Source organism: Heterocephalus glaber, unplaced genomic scaffold (assembly GCF_053883595.1).
Source record: "Heterocephalus glaber isolate CG9 unplaced genomic scaffold, H.glaber_assembly_v1.0 deba00001610, whole genome shotgun sequence".
In the NCBI taxonomy this organism is placed as follows: domain Eukaryota; kingdom Metazoa; phylum Chordata; class Mammalia; order Rodentia; family Bathyergidae; genus Heterocephalus; species Heterocephalus glaber.
In genome coordinates, this window is record NW_028258381.1 from 11,364,517 (window position 1) to 11,380,618 (window position 16,102).

Consider the following 16,102-nt stretch of genomic DNA (forward strand, 5'->3'; position numbering starts at 1 on the left):
GTCACAACCTACATAAATAATACTGAAGGTACTTTTTGCTGGATTGAAATCTCCACTCCTGTTAATCCCATTTCAGAGGGTGACCTTTCAGATGAGGTGGGGCCATCTGCTAGGATTAGAAGCTCCCTCCCAGGCTCCTCTGGCTGTGTGCTCCGGAGACAGGCGCATGCCACCAAAGTAAAACCGGCTCCCACAAGGACAAAGGAGAGCATTTCTGAATAGTTGGCTGCTACTGGAAACATAATGTGAGATTCAGTTCTTTTCAGCACCCCAGGGTGACTCTTCCAATTGGATACTTTGCAAAGGATTTTACAAGTGCCGTGTAACCAAGGGGACCCATTATAATCATAGCTGCTGCTGTTGGACATCTGTGGACTCCCCCATGTTTTCACCCATTTCTTATGGTTTATATCATCACTTTTTCATCCTCAAAATATTTATGAGGATTGACTGTATTATTGACAGTGTTTTCCATAGATGAGAAAACTGAGGCTCAGAAAGATAGTATAGAATGATCAAGGTCAAAAGTGAATTAAGAACAAGACTAGCTGGGTGTGTGGCACAGGCCTGTAATTCTAGCCCTCTGGGAGGCTGAGGCAGGAGGCTATCGAGTTTGAGCCCAACTTAGGCATCTTAGTGACTTAGCCAGACCCTGTCTCAAAATAAAGAATTTTAAAAAAGGGGGCTGAGATGCAGCTGGTTCAGTCCCCAGTACTGCGAATAACAACAACAGTAACTGGTACGAAGGAGATTTGGTGCTAACCCAGCTTGTCCCTGGGTTAAATTATCTCTCAGCCTTGGCTCCCATGTTGCCCCCACCTGGGCAGACAGGGCTGACTGGGCCGCCACCCTCCATCTGTGAGCTGGGGACAGTCGGAGCCTGCAACCTTATCAATCCCACGGATCTGTCATCTGCACGTGACAGTGTTTGGACCAGAGGGCAAGTGCTCCTGGTATGGCTGGACAGGCAAGGCCTGCAGGAGCAGGCTCTAATTGGGTTTGAGAGCTTGTGTGGAAGAAAAGACGCCAATTTCTTCCACATGTGGGTGACACTTGAGACAATCAGATGACAAAAGTGGCTGCTGCCCCTGGCTCCACCAGCCTCCTCACCAGCCCCCAACGCTTTGCCATGGCAACCTTTGTCCTGAAGCAACAGCTGGGCAGGAGTGGCCACTTCTCTTACCAAAGAGAAGCCCCCCTCTTCAGCTGGCAGCAGAGGACATGGACACCCCAGGGTGCACTCCTCCCGACTCTCGTTGCCTCAGGCCTGGCGCCTCTGGGGCGTCAGCTGCCAAGTTGTGTCTGGCTTGTTGTTTTGAAAGCCACCGGGAGCTGACTAAACGGGAGCATTTTGTCCAGACACAGTCATCCGGTCGGTCCCAAGCCCCTCACGAGTGGGCGAGTGGCTCGAAGCCTCTTGTTAAACTGTGGTGTAGACAGAGTGGGACTGGAGTCCTAGGCTTCAGGGCAGAGTTAGGTGGCAGCCTTGGGCCCAGCTGAGGGCTGAGGGCAAGAGCACAGAGCCCAGCCCTCAGTCTGGTGCATTCTTTGGTGGCTGAACCATTGGCCAACAGACTGTGGGAGGGGCATGAAGAAGAGGCGTGGGAGGGATACTGGGGTGCTAGTAAGAAACGTAGAATACAGCACCTGCCTTCAGGGCAAGGGGTTGGATTTCATTTCACTTTGTCATCCAGTTTCCTTCTCTTGGTCTAAACCCCTCTAAGATAGCTGCTCATCAAAACAAAACCCGAAGGAAATGCAAAAAACACAACCTGAAGGGAATACAGACACATTGTGTTAGATGCTGAATTCGGAGGAGCATGGATCTATTCAAACTCCTGTGTTAGAGCTTCGGTAATGGGAGCAAATGTGTTTATCCCAAGTCTTACCCATTTCCCCAAGGAATATGAGTTAGTTGAAAATAATAGGGAATGCAGTAAATTAGTAAAAATTGGAATAGGAAATCAGGATTAATGGAAGGAGGATAAAATGGGGGTGCACGCCACGCCTGTGATCCCAGCACTCGGAGAGGCTGAGGCAGGAGGACCCCAAGTTGGAGCCAGCCCGGGCAGTTCAGTAACTTAGTGAGACCCTGTATTGATGTAAAGATAAAAATTAAACACGCCTGGGGGTGTAGCACAATGTGAAGGTCCTGGGCTCAATCCCAGCACTACCAAAAAATGTTAATAGAAGTTAGCATTTCTACTTAGCGTGGTGCATTTCTCTGCAGCACTATCTTATAAACCTTTTTCACAGTCAGAACACAACAGTCTTCTTTCGTTTGTCAGATATCTTCAAATGGGATCGATTATTTTGTAAATTAAAAGGGGCCACGTGGAGAGCAAGCGCTAAATCCCTGTTTCTCTCATGTGCAACTTCAAAGGATGAATCTGAACACTCTGAGCTACTGGGCTGGAATAAGCGGTGGCATTCTCCGCAGTCCTTGCTGGCATCCCCGAGACAAAGCCCAGGGCTGTGGGGCTCCACAGTGCAAATCCGCAGTCTCCGTGTCCAGGGCAGGCGCAGTGGGGTGGCTCCTGCCGGGGCCTCTCTGTGCCTTGCGCAAGGCCACCTTCCCTCTGCGTCCTCTGTAGTGGGGACCAAATTTCTTCTCCTAGCTGTGCACCGGCCTGGGCTGCTCTGGCCAACACCGAAGGCCTCCTTTTCACCGAATGATCTCTTCAAAGATCCTGTTTGCAAATGCAGTTACATTCAGAGAGGCCTCAGTGTGTGGATTTGCAATTTGCAATTCATAAGGGACTGAAAGAAATCCTCCAGAGTAAAGTCTGCCTCCCCAAGAGTTAGATTATTCCTGTGCAAAAACAAGTGATCTTTGCAATTTAGGTTCATCTTTTAAGAAAACCATGGATAGGAAATAATATGTCTTCCCACAGTTTAGACACTGAATCCTTCGATGCACTGTGAGTTTCTGAGACAAGATCTCCCGATGTAGTGCAGGCTGGCTTTGAACTCACAGGGATCCTCCTGCCTCAGCCTTCTGAGGGCTGGGATTACAGCATGTCTTGGGTCTCATTTGGATCTTTCTGTTGGATTTAGGGGAGTGCCAGTGAAGCCACGCTGGTGGCCCTATTGGCTGCTCGGACCAAAGTGACCCGACAGCTGCAGGCCACCTTCCCGGAGCTGACACAGGCCGCCATCATGGAGAGGCTGGTGGCCTACTCATCCGACCAGGTGAGAGGGGCGGGTAGGGGGTGGCCTGAGCCCTGAGCTCGAGAGATTGAATCCAAATAAGCTCAGCATCCTTTCTGATCCAAGAACAGCTCCTCGGGGAGGCTAGGGAAAAGATGATAGGCTTGGTTCCCACCAGCATGGGCTTCCCGGCCCCACTCCCAGCAGCAGCGCAGAGGAAGTGGACGTGGGGCTGAGCCTCCGCCTCCAACCCCAGTGCTGCTGTCACCCTCGGGCTGTCAGGCAAATCACTCGAATCTCTGGGCCGCTGCCTTCTTTACCATCAGATGGGGGTCGAAGCACCCTTCTGGTGTAGCTGCTCAGCCTCACTGGGGCTGGGCCTAGGACGAAGGACTGGATTTGCTCGCAAGGGTAAGGAAACTGAAGGCAGAGGGCTCGAATAGGATTCCCCTGGTAAACCGTTGGAAAATAGTAAACAGCAACAGGACACCCAGAGGTGTGTGAGAAAGCCAGGGGGAGGGGACTGGGCAGTGTAAGGGGTAATCCCACAAGAAAACATTCCCGAGACAGCACGAAGGGTAAACTGAGCCATGCCTAGGAAGGTGGACTTCACAGGGAGTCACTGGCTCAGCTCTGCCAACCCACTTGTCTGCAGTGAGTTCCTTAGCCCATGTGCGTGGCTGTGCCAGTTAGCCTGGAACAAATGCAGCGCCCACATTTCAGGGCTTAGTTGGGAGGATTATAGCTCTGCGTGTCCTGACTCCGTGCATTAGGGTTCCACTACCATGGAGAAGATCGCTCTTCGCTTTTATGCCTCCCTTGTTTCCCGGGAGCTTAAAAAAGCAACCAAACCAAGAACACAGCCTCGCAGGGCCCAGCTGAGACAGATGCTAGGGATGCTGGGGTCGCCTTCCCCTGCTCTCTGGGCCCCCACCAGGTTTCCCAGGAGCTGGGTGCAACAGGGGCGTGACACGGGGTCTGTGCCCACATCTCCCGAGGGGACACCAGTCCCTGGGGCTCCTTGGGCCTGGCCAGGGATTGGGTCCGGAGGGGAGGAAAGAGGAGCTGTGTTCCCAGGAGGCCCAGCTCAGTGCAGTGCAGGACGCTCTGCTGTGTGACTTGGACCCTCCGTGAGTGGCCCTGGCCCTGTGGGTGTGTACAGTGGCCCATCCCGTGCTGGGCACCGTCAGCAGTGCCCACAGCACCTGCGTCAGCCGCATGGGCTGTGCTGGGGCCTGCAAAGTGCAGCTTCGCCGCCCAGTCAGGCCCACTGCTGCCCCTGCCCAGGATGGGCCTCGGGGACTAGGATGCCAGCAGCCGGGTCTTTCGTGGGCTCACAAACCCGTCCCGCCTCTTCCTTGGACAAAGATCAGGGAAAGACCAGCTTCCTGGGGGCACGAGTTTCACCAGGGATTTTCCATCCTAGCAAGCAAAGAGGAGACCCACGGCCTCCTGCCTCTTCTAGGCCAGGGTGCTGAGGCCTTGTCACTGTTTGTCACGGCTTCCTCTGGGCCGGGTGCTTCCATTTTCTCACTGGAACAAGGGCCATGAACAGAGGACCGGCAGCACCCCGGAAAGGCCTGGACTGGGCCCAGGGCTGTGAAGCCTGATGGGGCCCTCTGTCTCCAGAGTGGCTAGGAAAGCCCCCCACAGGGCGGTTAGGACCAGGTAAGAGGCTAGGACACAGTGCCCAAGGTGGGGGCTTCCGGGAGAGGAACTGCGCTGGTCGTCTGGAGGAGGGTAAATCACCATCCTGCCGCAGTGCAGTATCCAAATCCAAGTCTACAGGCCCATGAGGGTTCAACCAACCACAGATCAAAAATATACAAAGAAAAGAAAAAGCAGGGCCTAGAGGCACACGCTGATGATCCCAGCACTCTGGGAGGCTGAGGCAGGAGGATCCCAAGTTTGAGCCCAGGCTAGGCAACTTAGCAACTTGGAGAGATACCACCTCAGAATAAAAGATAAAAGAAGGGCTGATGATGGGGCTCAGGGCTGCCGTCCTGGGCTCAATCCCAATACTGCAATAAAGACAAGCACAGAAAACCTGTGTCTCTCCTCAGCATTTACACATGCACCTCCCATCTCCCGCTTGCTCAAGGCACACTCCTCGGTGGAAAGGGCCGGACTCATCGGTGGGGTGAAACTAAAAGCCATCCCTTCAGACGGCAACTTCGCCATGCGAGCTTCCGCCCTGCAGGAGGCCTTGGAGCGAGACAAGGCAAGCGGCCTGATTCCCTTCTTCGTAAGTCTCCAGCCCTCACTGGCACTTGTGTGTGTGTGTGTGTGTGTGTGTGTGTGTGTGAGCGTGTGCGTGCACATGTGTCAGAGCCGCTTTGCAGGCTGCTGTGCTGTCCCTAGGCCTAAGCTGCATCCCAGCCCTTTCTATTTTGAGACTGGGCCTCACTAAGTTGCAGAATTACCCAGACTGCGATCAAGCTTGTGACCCTCCTGCCTCAGCCTCCCAGAGTGCTGGGATGACAGGCGGGCACCGCCACCCCAGGCTGCGGTTGGGGATTCTCCTGAGCCATGGAGTCTTGTTTCCCCTGTTGTCAGGAAGGACAACAGGTGGCCGTCCTGTGACAGCCCTTTCTAAAGTGGTCAGTGGCAAGGGATGTCTGAGGAGTGAACCCAGTTAGAAGTGAACAGCAGGGTGGCTGCCTGGCCCGGAAGTCCTCAGTAGACCCTGAGACATCCCCATGCCAGTCTCTGGGCCTGATGTCCACATAGCGCCCTCCAGGGGGAGCAGGGACCATGGGCTCAGCTGAGCGGCAGAAGTGTGTTCTGGGTGGACCGCACGCGGAGTGTGCAGCCCTGTGGGTGCGATCGCAGGCCTGCTGTGGGGTCACTCGTGTTCAGCCTGGCTGCATGTCAGTCGCCTGGGGAGCTCTTAACAACAGGCATCCCCGTGGCCCAGACCTGCAGGGCATGAAGCGCCAGGTACCGCAGGGCTCAGCTGTGCGCTGTGAGAGACAGTCACAGGACCACTTCGGCTCCCAGGAGAGCCTGACTCAGCAGAGGTTCAGAAAATGCAGCTGTTCCTCAGTATTTGTGGGTGATTCATCCCAGGAACCCCCAGATGCCAAATCCAAGGACACTCAAATACCACAGAGTCCCAAGTCCTACAAACATGAGCTGAGTGTAGGTTTTGTTTATAAAGCACACAGTGCTCCCCTGCATACTTTAAATCTCTAAATTACTCGTGGTGCTGGTACAATGTAATGCTGCGGAAACGATTGTTATAATCAATGCCTTATTAAAGGGACAACAACAAGAAAATGTCTGCATATTCAGTACAGATGCACATTTTTGAAATATTTTTGATCCATGGTTGATTAAAACTGTGGATGTGGACCCTGTAGACATGGCAGAGTGAATGTTCCTCAAATAAACAAGGATTTGGAGGGGCAATCATTCAGGGGAGAAGAGTACCCTTAAAATTTCCATGTACAGTTTCAGTATTATTTGAAAGAATTCAATTTACAGTTTTTGAACCTGTAGTTTCAGTATGAAGAGTCACTAGAATATCTCGGAAAAATAAAATTTATTAAAATACCTTCCTTTAGATTTAAAGAATGAAAGCCATAGAGGAAATATCACATACAGTGATGAGAACATTTTATTTTATAAAAATTACAAAGCCAGGCATGGTGACACACACCTGTAATGCCAGTACTCAGGAGGCTGAGACAGGAGGATTGCCTGGGTTACATAGTGAGTTCAAAGCCAGCCTAAATTACATAGCAACATCCTGTCTCAAAAAATTTTCTTGGATTAATCAAGTGTTTTATGTCATTCCATTTTCTCATTTTCCTCTGCCATTGTTTGCTTCTGTCTAAAAATTTCTCTTTATAATTCCTCTTAGTGTCAGTTTGAAGCCATGAATTGTCTTTGGCTTTGTTTTTCTGAAAATGTCTTTATTTTGGAAGACAGTTTTGCTAGGTATAGAATTCTAAGGTGGTAATGACATACAGGTCTATTGACTTCCTTCTCCCATGAGTTCTTCTGAGATGTCAGATGTCAGTCTTTGCACTTATTTTGCTTGGGTTTCACAGAAATTTTTGAATCTCACTTGTTGTCTCATCAGTTTTGGGAAATACTTACCTGTTGATTTCTCAAAATTTACTTCTGTTCATTTCTTCCCTCCTCGTACTCTGGAATGCTGATTACACATATGTTAGAGCTTTCTACTAAGCACCAAATATCTCTTATGCTTGTTGACATTTTCCATCACTCTAAAAAAATCTCCATACTTTAATGTATTTAAACTTGCTGATTCTCTCTTTAGCTTTGCCCAGTTGACAAACATGTCATTTTAAATACTGAAAATTTTTAACTTTTTATTTTGAAGTAATCATATATTCATGGAAAATTGCAAAGTTAGCACATATAGATCCATATCCTATATGATTTCTCCAGTTGTTGCAGCTTGGGTAACTACAGTACGATGTCATCCTGTAACTACCTTCTCCATCAGAATATTGAGATATTTCATCCCCCGAAAGATTTGCCTCTTAAGACCTTGTTAGAGTCACTCTCTCCACTCTTATTTCCCACTACCTCTATCTTGGCAATCAATACTCTGTATTCTATCTTCATACTTCTGCTGTTCTGAGACCATTGTATAAATGGAATCATACAGTATGTGGCCTTTGAGATTCACTTTTTGCACTAAATCTAATGTTCTTGAGGTCCATCTTATGGTTGTGCCTTGTTCCTTTTCAGAACTGTACCACAGAGATTTGGTACTACATTATCTATTCACTTATCGAGAGGTGTTATAGTTAACATTTTACCAGCTTATTTGTTTGTTATTGTGATACTGAAGATTAAACATAAGACCTTCAAACTAAGCTGCATTCCAGACCTTTTTTTATTTGGAGATAGGGTCTCTTTAAGTGGCTAAGTTGCCCAAATTTACAATCCATCTGCCTCAGCCTCCCAGAGTGCCAGGACTACAGGTGTGTTCACCACACCTGGCTGAAATTACCTTTTTCCATAGCTGTGCAGTAATCTCTCATCATGGCTATAATTTCCATTTCCCTGACCATGAATGATGCTGTAGGTCTTTTCATGTTCTTATTCCCCATTTATCTGTCCTTGTTTGTGAAATGTGAAGCGTGTCTTTGGCCATCCACTGATGAGATGATGGGTATATTTGTTTTAACCAACAGGCTTATGTAGTTTAGCTTCACAGTGAGTTTGGTGCTTACTGAAAGGTTTGCAGACATCTTCCCCAGTGTGTGGCTTGGTCATTTCAGTCTTTGAGCAGTGTCTTTTGCAGGGCAGGGTTTTTAATTTCAATGAGGCAATTATCAAAGAGACAATGTCACTTATCCCTCTCACAGGCTGTGCCGCCATTCCCCTATTACCAGCATCCTGCACTGCTGTGACACACTTGTTACAATCGGTGCCCTGGGGCTGAGCATTATTATTACCTAAAGGGCATAGCCTACCTCAGAGGCCGCCCTTGGTGTTGTATTTGCTATGAATTCTGACAGCTGTGTAAGAACACATATCCACCCTTGCAGTGACCTAAGGGTTATTTCGCTGCTGTAAAGACCTTGCCTTGCACCTTTCATTTCTCCCTCCCTCCAACCAAAACTTTGGCAACATCATGCTTTGACTGTCTCTCCATGGCTTTTCCAGAATTCCCAGTAGCTGGAATCATAAGCATGTTCAGATCAACATTTTCATTAAATGTGATAGGCATTTCCTCCTGCCTTCCCATGCTGGACATTTTTTCTATGGTACCTGTGTCAGTCAGTTTTCCAGCACTATGACAAATACCTGAGATTATCAATTTATAAAGTGAAAAGGTTTGCTTTGGCTCCTGGTTTAGAAATTTCAGTCCATAAATGGTAGCAGCCCATCTGGGCAGGAGTGTATTGCTCATTTCATGGCTGGGATGTAAAAGAAAGAGGAAATATCTTAAAGTCACAATTATAAATGGATTCAGACCAGCATAACTGAAATAGCATAAAAAGCTCTGGGTTTGGACACATCCAGGCCCCCACTCCTTTCAGTTGCTGATGTCTTTGGGCCTTGCGTGTCCAGAGATATTAACTAATTATTTAAATTGCATTAATCTCTCCAGTCATGTGCAAAAAATGTGGAATTACAAACAGAAGTTGTAATGTGAGCTTTTAGGGTAATCACATGCTTTTTTAAAAAATAATTTTATTATCAAACACACACAAAAATAAAACCATTCAAAGAGGAACAATACAAGGGGAAAAAAACTACAATAATCACATGCTTTTTTAACACATGGGTATATACGCATATGGCCCTAGACTTACAATGCCTTAACTTACAAGTTTTCAAATTTACGATAATATGAAAGTGATACACGTTCAGTGAAAACCATACTTCAGATTTTGAATTTTGAAAAACACTTAGAAGTATCTTAGTGTGAAATATTTCGGTGTTTATCTTAGATTCTTTCTTATAGTGATTCTTTCTTATAGTGCATGTATGAAGTTACATTTATTCATTTGTTTACTTAAGTCACATCTTTCAGTAATCAATTCTTTGGAAACAGTATCTACCACTGGAATTACTTTTGATCAAAGAGTTTGGTACCCAGTGCTGTATGCCCTTCCAGAAAGGCTGTACCGATTTATAACAAGTGATCTTTAAAATAATGATGAAACAGTGACTTCTATGGAAAGAAATCTAGTGGTGATGATAACGTTGCAGGGGAGAGTGATGAATTATTTATTAGAAATTTCCCTCTTGCCTGTTTTTGTGTTCTTTCATTAGAACCTATTTTTTCACTTATGTTAAAATTATGTTTTAAAGTCACGAAGCAGCTGTTTTCATAGTTAATTTGTCCCACTATGGCTGCATCCCAGGATAGACTGAGTAGTTATCATTCTGTCTGCCCCAGATGCCCCCAGCCCTAGACTAGCGCTTTCACCATGTTTAGTGTTTCCTCTTCACCTGAAGAATTGATTCAAATATGTGGATTAAGAATGTGAGGCAGAGGGCCAGGATTTAGCCCAGTGGTTTCGCCGCCTGCTGCGCAAGCACAATGACCTGAGTTCTATCCCCAGTACCAAAAAAAAGAGAATGTGAGGCAGAGCTGGTGGAGGAGAAACCCACAGCGCAGAGACTGCGTGCTGGCAGATGGGCTCCTCCCCAAGCCTTGGGAGGCAGTGAAGGGCTGTTCATCCTGGGAGGAGCGCAATCGGATCTGAACCATTAGCCCTGAAACCCGGATCTCAATCCACGCGCTCCCCAGCTGCAGACTGAAGAGACTGGTGTGAAAACTGCGACAGCCCTGACCACGGAGCCACTTTCCCTTTGGCTTGTCCCCTAAGCAATTTGGCCTGAGAACCTTTGCACAGTGTTTACCTCGAGTGAGGTGGTGCTGGCCATGGGGAGTGATTTAGTCCACACCAGCGACCCGAGTCTGTGGACTTGGGTGTCCAAGGGGCCCTGGACTCAGCGCCCTGTGGGTCCTGGAGGACGCTGTCGTTCTAAGGTCCCTCCGGTCTGAGTGATGGGGAGAGCTATGAGGCAGCTTCCTGGAGAAGCACAAGTCGCCATCCCTAGGGAGGTCCCGAGTCAGGGCCATTTCCTCCCATGTGTGTGAGTTCGAGGTTCCTCTGTAAGACACACAGAAAGACTCCCTCCCACTGCCCGGTGGGGTGTGGCGGGGGATGGGGGAGTTGCTGGGCTGTCACACACAGGAGAGCAGTGGGGAGGGCGTGGGCAGGTGTGAGAGGCCGGGAGCAAGCAAGGTCTGCAGGCCTCCTGAGGGGACAGAGGAACTGGGACTGAAGGAGGACTTCAGAGTGACTGGCCTGGTGCTTTCTGGTCCTGTGCATCTGGAGCCCAGCCCCAGGGTGTCCAGGATCCTGCTGATGCCTGTCGCAGGGCCCACATGCATTCAACACACAGTATTTTGTGCCTGACAAATCCAAGTTTTCTTTTTGGAAGTTTCTTGGAATTTTTACCTTTTTTTCTTTTTCTGGTACTGGGGATTGAACCAGGGCCTTCACACTGAGCTACGGCCCCAGCCATTTTTTAATTTTTATTTTGAAACAAGGTGTGGCTAAGTCACTAGTTGCCCAGGCTGGGCTTGAACTTGTGATCCTCCTGCCTCAGGCCCCAAGTGCTGGGATCACAGGTGTGGGCCGCCAGGGCCCGCTGTGCCATTATTGGTCTAAGGACCGAATTCTAGGAAGTACTGGAGGCCCTGGTTGGCTTTCTCCTGAGAGCAGCTGAGACAGGCACTGCAGCAGAGAGAAGGGGCCCAGCCATGCATTCTGGGCTCACAGGTTCGCCACGGTTCTCGCCATAGAACCCTGCTTGGCACTCTGGGTGCTCCTGGCCGCACGTGCCCAGCCCCGCACCTTCTCCTCTTCCAGGGTTCCTGGTGGTAAAGACAGAGGCACCCTCTGCTCCATATGATGAGAGCTGCTTGTGTTGAAGAGTGAAGGAAATTAGCTGGGGGGGGCTGTTGCTAGGAGACGGTGGGAGCTGGGGCTCCAGGATGCCAGGCAGGGAGGCATAGGCCTTAGGCGCTCAGGACACAGGCCTGCTTTCCCCACTTCGCCGCCTGCCCAGATTTGATTAGGGCTCTGTGCGTGGCCGAAATCAGGTTAGCATCATGTCACGGGCGCTGCTGAGCCCAGGGAATCAGAGCCCAGGGGAAGCAGGTGCCAGCGCTAATGTGCACTGCACAACTGAGGCTGCTTGGCGGGTGACCTGTCCCGGCCCCCGCTGCTCCCCCAGCCTGAATCTACCGCCACCCCCAGGGCTCCTCTGCAGCTTGAGCCACAGCCCTCATCCTGGGTTAAAGAAAAATTGTTTTACAAATTTTGAGACAGAGTCTCCCTACATTGTCCAGGCTGCATTGAAACTTGCAATCCTCCTGCCTCAGCCTCCCAGAGAGCTGGATCTCAGGTGTGTGCCCCACACCCAGGGCCCGGGCCAAGTGCTGCTGTCTTGTCGAGATGCAGCCGGCTAACAAGAAGGAGGGAAGGGAGCCTGCGCCACTCTGGCCCTGAGGCTGTATGTGGGCAGCACAATCACCCATCTGTGCTGCCTCAGGCGACTGTGAAGCCAGGGACAGATTAAGGAGGCTGCTGTGAGGGTTAAATGTGAGCAAGGAGCAGCTCTGAGCGTTAAGTCTTGCCATCAAGTCAGCACTGAAAAAATGCTACTCAGATGGCCATGGTACTGGACGCCTATCTTCCCAGCATTCCAGGAGGCTGAGGCAGGGGGATCACGAGTTTGATCCCAATGTGGGCAACTTAAGCAAATTAGCAAGACCTTGTCTCAAAACAAAATGTGGCTGGGGTGTAATTCAGTGCTAAAGCCCTGAGCTCAACTTCTTTTACTGGAGGAAGAAGAAGGAGGAAAAGAAGGGAAAGAGGAGGAGGGGGAGGAGGAGGAGGAGAAGGAGGAGGGGGAAAGATAGGAGAGAGAAAGACAGTTGTGGCTTTTGTTTTGTTTTGCTTTTTTGGTACTGGGAAAAGAAATGGGAAGAAAGAGAAAGAGAGAAGGAGAAGGAAGGAAAGGAAAAATGCCACTCTTATGCTCAGTAGATCTACTCTAGCACAAAGCAGAATTTTATTGCTTCTACAGAAATGCTCATGACGTTACAAATAAATGTCTTTTCCTGAGGGAATGGGGTGATGAGGCTTTGTGATGAAGCCGGCCAGAATCTCCTCTGGGGATGCCAGCGGTTGTGAGCTGGTGACCACCTGGGCCAGGCGAGGGAGGTTGGACACACGTGTAACTCGATAGCTGGTGTCCTTGCCTTTCTTCAGCTCCATTGACATCTAAGTGAGGAAAACGGGATGGCGCCTCCCAGATGAGTCATTTCGCAGAGTGTAAGAGGAGCGGGTGGTGCTGGTGTGCAGCAACGCTGTGGCATCTGAACCGTGACTTTGACTGTCCCTTAAGGCCACAGAGAGCACATGAAGTCTCCTGTCTGCCTATAGCCAGGTTCCTTGAACAATGCACTTTAATATTCAATCAACTCTCAGATGGGACTGCACAGCCCAGAGAAAACTCTCCCCTAGCTAGGTTCCCACGGAATGGCTCCCTGCCCAGAGGAAGGCAGAGTGCGGATGCAGGATGCTCGGGACGAGGCGGGGCACCTGGGAGGGGGCAGAGGGGGGACCAGGAGAGGGTTGAGGTAGGGAGAATCCATGCCCTGGGGCCGCTTGCCTGGGCAGCGCCTGCTTGGTGCATTTGTAGAGTCCAGAGAAGGCTCAGTGCCTGCGATGCCCTGTCCTCCTGCCTCAGTGGGCTAGACAAGGTCCCAGAGATCAGGGCCACCCCTCCTGTCCTCTCACCGTGGCCTGGCCCCTCTCCCTGCCTCCCCAGGCCCTGGGGCAGCCATGTCCTCCTCTTGGGCACAGTCCCCGGTGCGGTCTCCGGGGTCGTCACACTTGGGTAGTGCTGACCCAGATCTATGGACGGGCCGGCTCTGGTGGGCTGGGGACAGCTCCCGGGGTGCGGGGCACGGCTCAGCCCCTGCACGGCCACATCCTGGGGCGCAACACGGGTGCCTGGCCGTGTTTCTGAGAAACAGTGGCGGGACCCTGCACCAGTGTAGCCAGGCGTGGTGGCGCCACATGTGGTACCAGCACCCCGGGAGGCTGAGTAAGGAGGATCGAGAGTTGGAGTCTTCCTGTGTACCTTGGTCACTTAGCGCAATCCTGTCTCACAACAAAAGCCAAAGAGAGGGCTGGGGGTGCAGTTCAGTGTGACGAGGGCCCTGGGTCCCGTCCTCAGTGCTGAAGAGCAAAAGCCCCCGAGCAGAGAGCTTGCCCTCTTCTTAGTCCCTGGGCTTCGCCTCTCCTGAGAGGTGGGCGTGGCCGCCACAGGTCCTGCAGAAGCAAAGGCCTCCTCCCGGGGCTTGTGGGTGAACTTCCCCCCTCTAGGTTCGTCCTCAGGGCCTGCTGAATGGCTCAGACCCCAGTAAGGATTCAGTAAGGATCCACAAATTGCATTAAATGTCACACTTGTCCTAGCTGAGGAGAAATGTCATTATCCAGACAGAATGTGACACCCTAAATCAGACTGTTTGCTTGTATAAACATTTTTTTCAGTACTTTTTAAATCTTAGACAGAATCTCATTAAATCACTAAGTGGCCCAGGCTGGCCTTGAACTTTCAATCCTCCTGCCTCAGCCTCCTGTTGTGGGTCTTAATTGACCCCAAACACTCCAAGAATCTTTGACCTGGAAGAATTCTTCCAAGTGACCACAGAGAATCCTTCTCTCCTGTCTCTCGAGCTGCCGTGCTTCGAAATCTTTCCCAAGTGCCCCATTCCCAACATTCAGCTCAGCTTCCGGTCTGCAAATTGGTCTGTCAGCCTGGAGCTCCCGCTGGTCCTGTCTCCATGATGATGGTCTCTCAGTCAGAGTGGGAGGCCCTGGGTGAGCAGCCCTGACTCCCCTGAGAGATGAGAACAGTGTCTGCTTTGTCCCTGCAGGTGGTGGCCACGCTGGGGACGACAAACTGCTGCTCCTTCGACAACCTCCTAGAAGTGGGTCCTCTCTGTAAGTGTCGCTTCCGGTTCCTTCCCAGCCTTCCTCTTTGGGGGTCCCGAGCTTGGGCCAATTGGCTGAGAGCCGAGGGCAGCTCTACAAATGCACTGTGCATTTGTTCCTGAGGAGCAAGAGCACCTGGCACCTGCAGGGCTGATGGAACACTGCTGGCTCCCTGCCCCACCGAGGGCTTTCTGATTCCAGAGCTTCAGCCCGTACTCGTCCCTGAGTGCCTGACCTTCGCATCACAAGGGACCTGCTCCCTTCTGTTCGCTGGGTCTTCCACACCCTTGGTGGTGCTGGGAGCAGCACTCCTTCACCTGAGCTACCCCCGGCCATTTCCTAAGTATCATATTTTATTGCTACGTTGCCTGAGTTCGTCTTGAACTCAGAACTCTGTGCCTCAGTGCCTGAGTGCTGGGATTAGGAAGTGCACCACCTTGCCCGGTTGGCATGCCCATTGTTGCAGCTTTTCTGGGGGACTTACAGCCACAAACTGTCCCTGCATTGAGGATGGACCGCACATAGGGGTGCATGCCACAGGCTGGCGTGTGCACGAACTTGTACCAGCTGGGCTTGGGTATGCACGCGCTATGACGTGTGCACAAGGACGGCATTGCCGAAGGGTGCGTCCCAGGGCCTGCGGGTTATCTGCCAGTGAACTGCGGAGCTCAGCAATCTGACGCATGACAGACAGGCCCCAGCGGCTCCTGGGGTGTTGGGTGCTTTTCTGTTCTCGCCGGCCTCCTCCGCCTCAGGCGGGCACCCAGGTCCCCATGGAGACCGCAGTCCTGTCCAAAGAGGCCCACAATGGCCAGCGAGCTCCGCCCTTCTGCATTTAATGTGTGACTCCGGGGCTCCACAGGGCCCAGGTCCACACCACGGCCGATCTGTACGAAGCTCCCGCCTCTGCCCTCCATGTCAGCACTGCCCCGTCAAGTTGGTCAGGCCCTGTAGCCCTGCAGACTGTGCACCGGGTCACTGCGCCCAGGTGCCAGGTGCTCACACCTGCAGGAAGGCCCGAGGCACAGGCCTGCCTGTTCCCCGTGCGTGTCCCCTGGCTCTGATGTGGCGGACAGCTGTCAGGACCTGTAAGGCTGCCAGCTGGGAGGGACAGGGACCAGCAGCTGGGGAGGCCTCTGCCTGGCCTCCTCCTCTGAAGCCCCGCCAGCTCCGCCAGCTCCAAGTCCCTGCCCCAGACTCACTGGGAACTGGACGTTCCGGCCAGCAGGCCTGATGCAATCCCTGGCTGCTGTTGGGCTCAGGGTGCCCAGGACTTCTGCGCCCACCCGGCTGGCGAGGTGACAGCCCCAGCGAGCACAGCGTTCCTGCTGACCTCCGCAGACCAGGGCTGGGCCAGAGGGACCCAAGCTGCTTGATCTCCTCCCAGGGGCCACTTCAACACTGGAGCCCTTTCATTCACGGCCAGCGGCTAC

The 16,102-nt window shown here is 51.4% G+C and overlaps 1 protein-coding gene across 7 annotated transcripts in view; it reads left to right on the forward strand.

Moving 5' to 3' along the window:
* Positions 1-16,102, forward strand: part of Ddc (dopa decarboxylase) — a 57,373-nt gene that overhangs the window by 17,598 nt on the left and 23,673 nt on the right. For 5 of the 7 annotated variants that reach the window (XM_087196054.1, XM_021254226.2, XM_087196056.1 and 2 more), the window contains exons 5-7: positions 3,058-3,192; positions 5,252-5,395; positions 14,612-14,678. In XM_087196054.1, the coding sequence (XP_087052180.1) occupies positions 3,058-3,192; positions 5,252-5,395; positions 14,612-14,678 (346 nt within the window). The remainder of the gene's footprint in view (positions 1-3,057; positions 3,193-5,251; positions 5,396-14,611; positions 14,679-16,102) is intronic. The other 2 variants (XM_087196057.1, XM_087196058.1) reach the window with 1 other exon arrangement.